Genomic DNA, 11,978 nt, shown 5'->3' with positions numbered 1-11,978 from the left:
TGGATATTGCTGTGGAGACTTGTTACTCTCTACAAAGAGAAAAAAAAATGTAAGTGGATATGAGACAGAAAGGGAGAGGAATGATTTTCCCACTCCTCCCCAGTGTCCAAGTTCAGATAGATAAAGGATTCAACTTTATCGAGTAGTGAATGACATCACCCCTCTACCTCCCCGAAAAAACCAAGCATGTTGAACATTTTGCAAAACACATTGAAGGTCAGCTTTCAGTTCAAAAAATAAATACTTGAAAAGAACAAAAAGGAATTTAATCCAAACCACTGCACAAAAACAGAGCCCTTCAGTGAAAGGATGAGAATATTACTGTTGACAGGGGTGGGGAGAAAACCTGACAGATTTTTTTATATAAAGAATAATCAAATTGCCATGGATGATGCCAGAAGAGATCCAAACCTCCCTTTTGTCCCCAGATGAAGTCCTAATGTAACATTTGCCCAGATCAGCACATCCCAGGTCCCTCTTGGAGGAGCAATGTCCAGGTAGCTTCACCAGCCTGAATGTTTGGAGGGGAAAGTTTTGGTTCTGGCCTGGAACGACATTAGGTGTTTGCCCTATAACTGACTGACCAAAACAACCCAAAGTCAAATATCCCCTCAAATGAGAAGGGCTAAATCCAACCAAAATCAGCTGAGTTTCTCCCATGCCAGAAAACCTTGGGATAAGCAGTTAGGACAGGTCCTGCAGCAGAGCCAAAGAACTGGCTTTTAATTTTGTGGTTTCAATCCTATTTCAGAATTTGAACTGATAATCCTCCATCTTAATTTAAAAATAAGCCCTGCTGCCTCACTTTATCATGTCTAAAAAAACTTGGGCCAGATCCACAGTGTCCTGGTGTCCTTTCCAGAGGGAAAGCCAGCAGTTTCACCTCCTCAGGTTCATTCTTCAGGCATCCGCTGGGGTTGTACAGTTAGCACAGGTGTCACTTGGCCTACCCTTTGTCTACCAGCTATGCTCTGATGAGCCCGAGATTCTCAGAGGCTCTGTTAGCCAGCCAGATTTGGGGCAGATTTGGCATTGTGTTGAGAACAGGTTGAGTTGGCTTTCAACATGACATTCAGGACACAAAGGTGGATTGGGGCCAAATCCCCTCATGCTGAGTTGAGTGCAGCAAACCCTTGGATCTTGATAAGCTCAATATATTTTATTTTTTTTCTTTCAAATTGACCTGTCCTGTTTTACTTCATTCTTCTTTCATTTTTTTCAAAACCATATTTCTTTTCGTTTGTCTATCTGCCTCTGTCTTTTTCGTCCTTGTTTTTTGTTTCCAGTAACAGGCTTATTAATATATCCTTCATTGTTTCTGACATTGCTTTACTGACTCATATTTTACTATTAACTATAACTTATTTCTTTTTCTATCCATGCTGCATTTTCCCCACAAATGCAATCCTGAGAACAACACGCCCCCCCAAAACCCTTAAATGATGTAACGAATCCTTCTGTGGAGATAGTTTGATCTGGTGTGTTGACTTATGTGTAGCCATTAAATAGTTTTTTGGCTTTAACAAGATAAATCACCGATGTGTGTTAAATGGACTTGGTTTTAAGGTGGGATTCAGCTCCCCTGGCAAAGGCAGGGACACGTTGTCATTCTTCCTACCACTCTTTTTTTTTTTCTACAATTTAAGACTATAATGATAAACGCTTTTTCTCCCTTTGCTGTTTTAAAACACTAAGGTCTCGGACATGTGTCTTTCCTCTGTATGCTTGATTTTATTGGGTAACACTGAGGGGAACATAACCTTGGATGAGATTGTTATGAAAAAACACAACCAATCTTCCCCAACAACCCACAAAGTAAAACCCTTATGGTTTTATTATTCTGGCAAGGATTTACCGTCAAATTCCATTTCAGCAATCCCAGACATCATGATTAAAAAGTGGTTGTGGGCTCAGAAAAATGCCCCATTGCTATGAGTCAATTGCTAACTATAAATGTTCTCTGATAAGAATACCGAGAGGACTCCATGAAGGAGTGGTGCTGGGATTTCTGTTACAGCATTGCGCACAGCAGATGAGTCTTATCCTACCAGTCCAGAGAGTAAGCAGACCTCATTTTGTATCAGGCTGGATTATGACTGAGCAAAAAGATCAATGAATCAACGAATAATCAATGCACCTTCATGGAATATTATACTAATGCTCTTTCCTGATGATCACTATTTCTAATGCTAACAAATTCAGCATTGTAGAGTGGGATTAATTTACTCCAACTTCACCTATTTGCAATGCAAATTACTCATCTAATCTCTTTGGATACCTGTTTTAGAATGAGATGGCTCAAATTCTAGGTTTGTTTATTTCTCTTCATTGATTATAGGGAGAGTCCAAACAGGTAGCTTATATGTGGCAGTAGGGGTGAACTAAATGATTTTTAAAGGTCCCTTCCAATCCAAAACATTCCATAATTCTATGATGCAAGTTTCTACTCCATAGTTTTGCATGTGGCCAAATGAATCTTATCCAGACAGATTTCTCTTTGTTTTACGCTTAGCATTTTGCTTTTTCCATTGAAAAAATTAGGGAGAAAACTTCAGGAGCCTACTGAAGTTTACAAGTAAATAAGTTTTGCGACATCAAAGGCAATGGGCATGTTTTAGAGGCAAACTCACTTCAGCAGCAAGTTGGTGAAATTCCGAATTTCTTCATTGGTTTGATCCCATTTAAACAGTCACAGTGTTATATAATCATAGTACTTTAGTTTTATTCCTTAGAGCTTTAGGGAATAAAGACAAATTGTCTACGTAAACAGAGGAACTGTTGACCTCAGTGACAGATAAAATTCTTGTGTTCTCATGTTTTGCTTCTGATTGTAATACTCTAAAATCAACAGTTTTAAGTGTCTTAACACAAAGTCTAATGTATCATACATCATTATTTTGATGCAAGCAAAGAATATTTTGAAGACTATATCCAAAGCCAGGTAGTAGACAACCAAAATTTAGACATATTAACACCTTGCTTTTATACATCTGGATCCCCTAGCACAGCATACAGGACCAGACTGGTGTCTAAGGCAGAGTACATTGTCAATCTCATGTCAATGCTAATTACAAATCCATAGCAGTAATACTCAAGTTTACAGCAGCCTGAAGTTGATTCCTTCTGGCAGCAAGGATGAGCTGTAATTTCCCCTTTATATCCATCCATTAGGCATCCACAGCTCTAAGACCTCTCTCTATGGGAGACCCCCTGATCCTTTATTCAAATAGGAGAACATTCCTTCTTCATGGGAAGGAGGAGGAAGAAGACGAAGATGCAATTGTCTCTGTGTGTTGCCTTTATATTGCCAATTTTTTTCTATAGTGACATCCAGGACTCCAACTGCCACTCAGTGGATTTGGGCTCAGCTCTCAGGATTTCAGATCATGGATAAGATATGCAAGATAAGAAAAAAACAATCTAGGGAGGAGGAGCAACTGGAAGTCAGTATTTCCTTTTCTAGTTAGTACAGCTAGGTTATGGAGTCGTGCTTTTTATCTGATCCAACAAAGTTTGAATTATTCTGGCACAGTTTCTGAAGTTCAGCAGAGAGAAGGGCAAGTGCCACAACTGTCTGGTAGCTAGATGACTTTCCTGGGAGACATGATTTACTCAAAGCAGCAATCACTGCTTGACCTAATGGTCTGAGTGCTAGGGAAAGAGTGGGGGATGGGACAGAAACTTCCTCTGGTTGTGTTTTAAAAGAAAGTAATTGTTGAAGATGAATTTTACCTGAACCCAGTTCTGTCAGAATAAGGAATGGACAAAGGTCTCTGCTCAAGGAAAGCTTTTAAGGTATTTATAAGCAACAGTTGCATGGCTCTATCAAGATGGGAGCAATCTGGGTGTCCTTCAAGACAGTTGTAGGCACCTGAGGGGTCTTAAACTAGAAGAGCATGGTATGTGGTTTTCTCTTAAGAGCAGCTGTCTGGAGGTGTTTAAAGTCATTTAGTGGGGTTCCACAGGGCTCCATTTTGGGCCTTTTGCTCTTCAACATCTTCATAAAAGACTTGGATGCAGGACTAGAAGGGATACTAAGCAAGTTTGCAGATGACACAAAACTGGGAGGAGCTGCTGATTCCCTCGAAGGCAGGGAGGCCCTGCAGAGAGACCTCAACAAATTAGAGGATTGGGGGGCAATCACCAACCATAGGAAGTTCAACAAGGGGAAGTGCTGGATTCTACACCTGGAATGGGGCAACCCTGGATGTTTGTCTCCCAGACTGGGGAATGAGATGCTGGAAAGCAGTGCCACGGAAAGGGTTCTGAGGGTCCTGGTCAGTGGCAAGTTGAATATGAGTCAGCAGTGCCCTGGCAGCCAGGAGGGCCAACTGTGTCCTGGGAGGCATCAGGCAAAGCATCGCCAGGCAGTCGAGGGAGGGGATTGTCCCGCTCTGCTCTGCATTGGTGGAGCCTCACCTTGAACACTGTGTGGTTTTTTGGGCTGTGCTGTGTGAGAGATATTAAGCTGTTATAGAGCATTCAAAGGAGGGCAACAAAGATAGTGAAGGGCCTTGAGGGGAAGTCATATGAGGAGCAGCTGAGGTCACTTGGTCTGTTCAGCCTGGAGAAGAGGAGACTGAGGGGAGACCTCATTGCTATCTACAACTTCCTTGTGAGGGGAAGAGAAAGGGCAGCCACTGATCTCTTCTCTGTGGTGACCAATGAGAGGACCCAAGGGAATGGCCTGAAGCTGTGTCAGGGAAGGTTTGGGTTAGATATTAGAACAATGTTCTTCACCCACAGGGTGGTTGGGTCCTGGAACAGGCTCCCCAGGGAAGTGGTCAGAGCACCAAGAGCCTGGCAGAGTTCAAGAAGCATTGGTCTAATAATCTTGGGCACATGGTGTTACTTTTGGGAATGGGTGTGACTCTTGGGAATGAGTGCAGGGCTAAGGGTTGGACTCAGTGATACTTGAGGGTCCTTTCCAATTCAGCATATTCTGTGATTCTGTGAAAGCTGTTCCTACAGAAGAAGATGGTGGTCTAATGGGGCTGATGAAATCACCCAACCCAATACACAGCAGGCAGGCCATCAGCATGCTGTGGAAAACCTCAGCAGGTCCCAGTGGGCATAATTAGATATCTTTGTATCTTAAAAAATCTTCTCCCTGATGCCATTTACTTTCTGTCAGGAAGCAACCTAGGCCAGCAATTCCTCTGGGGTCAGGACGACATGGGTTCCCCTGGAGAGGCAGGGCAGAGACTGGCGGCAGGGCCCATCTCTCCATTCCAGTCAGAAATGGAGCAGGGGGTGTACTGTGGAGGCCCCAGTCCCTGGCACCAGGCACTTCCTGGGGATGGGCTGAGGCCAGACTAGGACACAGGCCCAGGAGTGGGGCCAGCTCAGTGGGACCCATGGCTGGGCAAGAGAGCTGGAGACCAGCCCTGCCATGACATCAGTGGGGCAGGGATCAACCAGCCCAGGAGGTTGACATGCGGTCCTGGGCCGTGGGCGGTGTTGGGGGAACCTCAGGGTGCTGGGCAGGGACAGTCAGGGCTGTAAGCACCTCAGGGCCTCAACACCTGCACACACTGGCCAGTTCAAAGGCAGGCAGGCTTTATATGGCTGCTGCTATGTGCCCTGTGTTAGTCCACTCACTGCTACGAAGCCCACAGCTCCCCTGAGCTCCTCCAGGTGAAGCCTTACCCACATGACTCCCGTGTACACCTTGTCTCCCCGTGAGCTTGAGTTTCACCTTTTGATGTTTATTTGCAAAACAGGTGCCACCAAATCCAGCTCATTCATGCAACTTAAACATCATTTGGGTTTGAGGGTAACCATCTCATCTCTAGACACTGATTTAAACACCCTTGAAAGGAAACACAGCTTTCCTATTTGGAGACAAGTTAGTCCCTGCACTTCTCACAAGTAACAAAACACTGACCATATCGAATGTCAAACAGACCCATGACTCTCTTAATGAAAACACCTTGCCCCACAAGCAAAGTTGCCTGGGGGCCTGAGTTCCCCAGAGCAGTCAGCCACTGCATAATGGTTTGCAGCTGTTTACAGTGACTGCTATGGGTGGTGTAACACCTGTGTGGGCACACTGCATGGTGAACTCGGCATCTCAACGTGAATTAAATACTGTCTTCGGACAAAATAAACACCTCAGAAACATAAACAAAGATGTTTATTGCAAATACAAAATCATATTAACATAATTAAGCCTTATGAAGTATAAAGAGGTCATTTTGAAAATTGTGAAGCATCCACATATGCAAGGGCTGCTGTTTTCATCAGAACAGCTGCCTGGATCACACATATAATTATCTGAATGTGACAAGCCAAATATCCTTCTATCTAGAACTGTTTCTATTTGGCTGGTGATGTCATTCTGACGCTTCCACAGTTTCATTTTCTCTGGATCTGGCAGTAGAGGCTCATAGAAAACACCAAACCAAGAATCTGGAAAACAAAGACATTTCTGGTATTACTTGGCTGTTCTGGAAATCCCAGGATACAACTGATACACAGCAGGAATATTTTGTTTGCAAATATCTTGGATTTACATGTAGGCTAAATCTGCTATGCAGAAGATGATCTTTTCCACTGTAACTCTTAAAGAACACAACTACAGAATAGAACCACTTTAATGAAGGCAGTATGTACCATAGGTAAGACTGCAGACATGGTGGAGAAGTTTCATTTGTTTAAAAGATAGATTGCCTCTGTGGTTCGGAAATCCTGTAGTTCTGGGTGTTTAAAATGCAGTTGGTAGCTGTAAAAGAGCAGCAATTACTAAGAAGTTCAAGAAATTCAGACAAAAATTCAGTATTTTCTTTTCTAATAAAGTTAGAGGAATTTTCACTGGGTATTCTAAGGGTCATTTCCTGTCGCTGTTAAAGCTGGGGACAGCCAATGCGACATGAACACCAGCGTACTTAATTTACTTAAGGAAGAGGTAGAGAAGAGGATATGTAACACAGGGGTGCAGCTAAGACAAGGGGATGGACTCACAGCTGGAATAAACTGACAGGGCATGCTCGTATTTTCACTTGTGCCCAGGTGAAACTAGGCCCTTCTTTTCAGTATCATTTCCACTAATAGGGTGAGCTGAAACCAGTAACAGCCCACAAGTGGCATAATGGAGCAGGCAGAGAGGGGAAGGGCCCTTCTTTTTATCTGGGTTTTTCCAGAGAAGAGAGGTTTTTATGCATGTGGCCTTTGATTTGCAATTGCTTGAGAAGACATAATAAGTTAATATTTTTGGAAAGGCTAAATGTTTTTCAAGTATAAATTGCCAGCTGACAATTTGTACCAGCTGAGGCTCATGTTGTTTATTCAAGTTGTTTTCTAATCCTTTTATGATTGGGAGAGGCAGCCACCACAGAAAACGCCAACTGGAGAACAAGAAAGAATGATGGCCAATGAACTAAAGGCTACAACTCACATAACTGCAGTAACTAGAGCAAAGTGACTTATAACTTGCCTTAGGGATACAGATGTAATTTTACACTTTTATTATATTTTTAAGGCCTTTTAACATTGGTGTATTTCACCTATTTTTCCCCCAAAGCCAGTATATGAGTGAGAGATCTGACCTGCCACATATAGCTTTTTAGATGCCATGAAGTCTGTGCCAAGTAAGAAGTTGGTGGCCTGTCTGCTCCCAGTCCTGCAGCTACGTAACTCTTCCCTGCTTACTATTATTTTCCTGGAAGTGTATTTTTGAGTTGGGGCTCTTGCCCACTCTTCTACCACAAGGAGCAATCCTCTGCCAATAATGTTAAGAAGTTTTTACTTAGAATAACAGAATGAACACCGCACAGCAATCTTTGTCATTTGTGCTTTTCTCTCAAACATCCACTGATGGGGAGTGGGGGAGGAGGGAAACCAAGGAGGAAGAGTGAAAAGGAAAAAAATGACCAAAGAAAGCAACATGATGAAATCCCATTTCTTTGTTATTTTCTCCTAATCAAATCCAAATCAAGTAGCTGACTGGATAACCTCACCTATTTTCCTCCTCTCTTCAGAGAAAATTGTGCATGTTATTCTTCAGTGTATGATGAGGCAATTAAAATAAACAGTTCACATACTCTGAATTTTTTTACACACATGCATGGAGTGTCACAAGTGTGCACTCAGACACATTCGTGCACCATCTTGATGGCTAAAGTATGCCTCAGAATTATAATTTAGTTCTACAATTTCTCCATGATACAAATATGTAGTTTAGGGGCTAAATTTTCTTAGGAGAGGAGTTTTTCCTCACACAAATAAGAGAAAGAGGAGGAGAAGTCTGGCTATTCTGCTTTATGTCTTCTGGCGCTGTATATGCACATGCCCGTCTGTCCACCAGTCTCACTATCAAGGCACAGCCTGGCTGCAGGACTGTCAATTTTTTTGCAGAAATATTCCCTTGTGATAAGCTTGCACAGGCAGCAGGGTGGTCTGATCTCACCTGAAGTTCACAGCACGGCAGCCATATACTCTTTATATGAAATAACAGTAAGATTATAGCAAAGATGAGAGCCGGTTTTCCCTTGACTATTAATTGAGGAAGCCAGGTGTTTTAATCCCATTCCCAATGTATTTCTAAGTAGAACATATTGCTTGTCAGCTACTAAATACTTTAATGGTGTACTCTCATACCTCAATAGCAGCCAGTCCAAAGGCGATCCCCATAATTATGACCAGATGGTCTTTAAGGTATTTGATAATCACTTCTCCACAAGGCTGAAAATAAGACAAAATGATTAATTACAGATAAGCAATATTATCCTAATATTATCCTAATACTAGGAGTGCATCTGCTAAAATAACTCTCCCATGCTTTCTCTCTTTAACTCTGTGTTAAAGAAAGGTTATTTGAATTTACTTTGGCTTGTTGCTAATAAACACAAAATCACAGCTATGTGTACCTGTCATGGTTTGAGATGGTCCCCTCGGGAATCGGGGGCTCAGAGGTGATTGGGTGCCAGGGCAGTGTTCCCTGGAGAGCCAATCACCACTTGTCTTGTTCGCTTCTGCTAAAAATCATATATACACAGCACCGGAAGCTGCTGGCAGGTTTTTTTTCTGTTGATGTCTGCTGCGTGTAGGTGTAGAAGGCCAGGGGGGTGGCTGGGCTCCTTCTTCCCCCTCCGGGGGGAGGGGAGCCCTGCAGCCCCCCAACTCTACCTAGGCCAGAGTTAGAAACAACATTTAGAGTGAGTGTTTATGAGGGATGCGACTCACAGCACCTGAGGTAAGAGGAGAGAGGCAGGCCTTGCAACTAAGCCCTCTTCCCCCCCCTTTCTGCAGTTAAGCTGTGGAGGGGGGCCTTTTCTTTCCCTCCAATGTAAAGTGGAGGAGAGGCTCAGCTTTTGAAGCAGAGCCAAGTGGATGGGCTGATAATGAAGCTGCTCGGCGCTACAGAGAAGAATCCCAGGCGAAATTGGAGACAGGCCAAAAGACCTCGGGAGTTGCCCTGCCGAAGCTGACCGGGGGCAGCCAAAAACTGACTTGGAGGAATGAAGATTCCAAACGCCTACTGTGATAAGCTACACTACAGCAACAGCGAACCAAGGTATGAGACTGAGAGAGAGAGAATGACACAGCAGAGACTGACAGGGGACCGAGGAGAAAGGACTCAAAGCTACCTTCTTGGACTTCGTGAGGAGAAAGGACTTCAGCAACCAACTGGAGGTTGGTGAGGGAGTGTTTCAGGTTCCCGAACACTCCCACGAGAGAGAGACTGCATTACATATCAGCCTTGAAAGGCTTCTCCTAGACTAAAGTTGAAGGGAGGGACTTAAAGGACTGATAGAAGTGTAATACTATATATATAGTTGCCTTTAGTTGGTATAGTATTTATTTGTGTAAATAAATGTATATACTTCCCCTTCCCCCTATAGAAGCCTCTGGCCTGAAGGTTTCTCTCCAGTGTTGGGATAAGTTGTGGGAAGGGGTGGGGGGAAGCCTGGAAATTGGATTCTGGATTTCTGATGTGGCTCAACCTGCCACAGTACCTTATGCTCTGAGAAAGATATCTAGTCATTGCCTTCCCAAATACAAAGATAAATTTAGTAGCTGACCATAACTGAAGTTCTATGCAGAACTACTCTCCTTTTGAATATATGCATACATTTGTTGTTACAATAACTACATTTTCTCCAGGCATTGACAATACTTCTGCACACTGTAGCAAAACCAAAGTACAGCTTAAATTCATCAAAATTACATTACTGCTACAACACTACAACTACCTTCCCCTTGAATATAGTTATATTCTTTCACTTTATTTCCTCCCTCACAATAGAAGGAGAAGACTAATGTCTTTTAGTTCATCTGAAAAACACTCTCATTTAAGCTGACTCAGAACTGCACTGATCTTCAAATCTTTTTTTCCCAGATCACAAGAGTTGGATGTCTCTACTAGCATCTCACAAAACTATGAAATCTTTGAGTTCACGTGAGCAACATCTTGCACCTGCCGAATTTCACTGATGGCTTCTCGGGTGTCCTTTGCCCAAGGCAAAATGTGGCCAAAACAGCCTCTCTGTATATATCTTGTTTCTAGATTGGGTTCTGGCATCCTCTACTTAACCAGACTGTTCCTTTGCTTTGAAAGAGTGTTTCCTTCTGTGGGACTACAAAGGGAGGAATTTACTGTTTGGGCAGAACTTGACTACAGAGCTGTGCATTTACAGAAGTGTACAACCAGAATGGACATCAGCTAATATCTGCTTTATGGTAGGTGCACACTGGCAAACTTTGCACCACTAGCATCCTAAAAATTAAATTATTCTGTGGACTTTTTTTTCTTTTTTTTTTTTTTTTTACATATGCATAGAGCCCGTATTTCCTTGTAAGGAGACAGGTAAACCTTGAAATCAACTAGGTGAGATCTTTACTGTCCACCTACCAATTTTAGAGTATTCTTTCTTGTTGTCTGTCATCAGATATTTATGTCTTATTAATTGTTACAAAGTTTTCAAAAGGCTATAGTTGTAGGAAATCACATTTTAAGTATGTTGCCATGAAGCCTATAACATGTAAAGTTTCTTCCCAGCAGATCCTGCTAAATGAATGTGGATTTTTTTATTAAAGGATTATAGAACTCCAAAGGTCTTGCATTTAATGTGCTCATTTTTCAATATCCCTTAGCAAGTTGAAAGTCTCTGAGTCAACATATCTACTACCAGAATGAGCCTAGGTGGGAACATAACCTTCTGAGGTAGGAATGAGAGCCAAAGGGTAGCTGACATGCTACTCTGCCCCAGAGGTACATCCTGGCCTCACACCCACAATATTTTTTCACCAATAGTAACCATTGTAGACTGCTGAGGCATCCCAGGAAGAGGGAGGAGGAGAGTATTTCATGTATTTACAGTAATTTTTTGACAAATGGCATCTGGGTAAAGAAAAGAAAACAAAACTTTGCTTTTTTGGAAAGATACAGAACTGCTGACTATGCCAGTCACCAAAGACAACCTTGGGTTAAAACTTGGTTTTGTGGAAAGAAGATGGAACATTACATTTTTCTTACCGTTTTATAGACGTATCTGCCTTGAAAGTTGAAGCAGAGGTCTTGCACTGACTTCTCTACTTCACACTGACAGATTTGATAGCTACCAGAAGGATTTTTAAAATTGTTTCCCCAGTCTTCAGGTCCATTCAGCAATCCACAGCATTGATACTGCCGGAAAGGAGGAAATGGGGAGATGAGGAAAAAAGTAGTGATATTCAGTTTGAGGAGAGTAGGTGAGTGAGCTGAGAGGAACAACGAAGGACAAATTTTCTTTGATCTTTTACCATGTGGAAATTGGCCCAAATTGGTATGTCGCAAACACCCTGTACATTTAGTGTGACTCTTGGGGATGGTCCTCTCCAAGGCTAAGGGTTGGGTTCGATGATCCTTGTGGGTCCCTTCTAACTGCGTGTTCTGTGATTCTGTGATTTCCATACCAGTTATAAGAATGAAAGTGCACAAGTTTTAAAAAAAGAAAAGAAAAGAAAAGAAAAGAAAAGAAAAGAAAAGAAAAGAAAAG

General features: G+C 42.5%; 1 protein-coding gene across 1 annotated transcript in view; it reads right to left on the bottom strand.

Annotated features, from left to right (window-relative positions):
* Positions 1–6,160: 6,160 nt before the first annotated feature.
* Positions 6,161–11,978, bottom strand: part of TSPAN8 (tetraspanin 8) — a 16,550-nt gene continuing 10,732 nt past the window's right edge. The window contains exons 6-8 of the mRNA XM_017832802.1: positions 11,477–11,626; positions 8,599–8,682; positions 6,161–6,411 (exon numbers count right to left, since the gene is read on the bottom strand). Coding sequence (XP_017688291.1) covers positions 6,358–6,411; positions 8,599–8,682; positions 11,477–11,626 — 288 coding nt within the window. The 3' untranslated portion in view covers positions 6,161–6,357. The remainder of the gene's footprint in view (positions 6,412–8,598; positions 8,683–11,476; positions 11,627–11,978) is intronic.

This window comes from Lepidothrix coronata, unplaced genomic scaffold (assembly GCF_001604755.1).
Source record: "Lepidothrix coronata isolate B3197 unplaced genomic scaffold, Lepidothrix_coronata-1.0 Scaffold206, whole genome shotgun sequence".
Taxonomy (NCBI): domain Eukaryota; kingdom Metazoa; phylum Chordata; class Aves; order Passeriformes; family Pipridae; genus Lepidothrix; species Lepidothrix coronata.
Note: the sequence above shows the minus strand (reverse complement) of the source record. Positions and strands in the feature narration are given on the sequence as shown.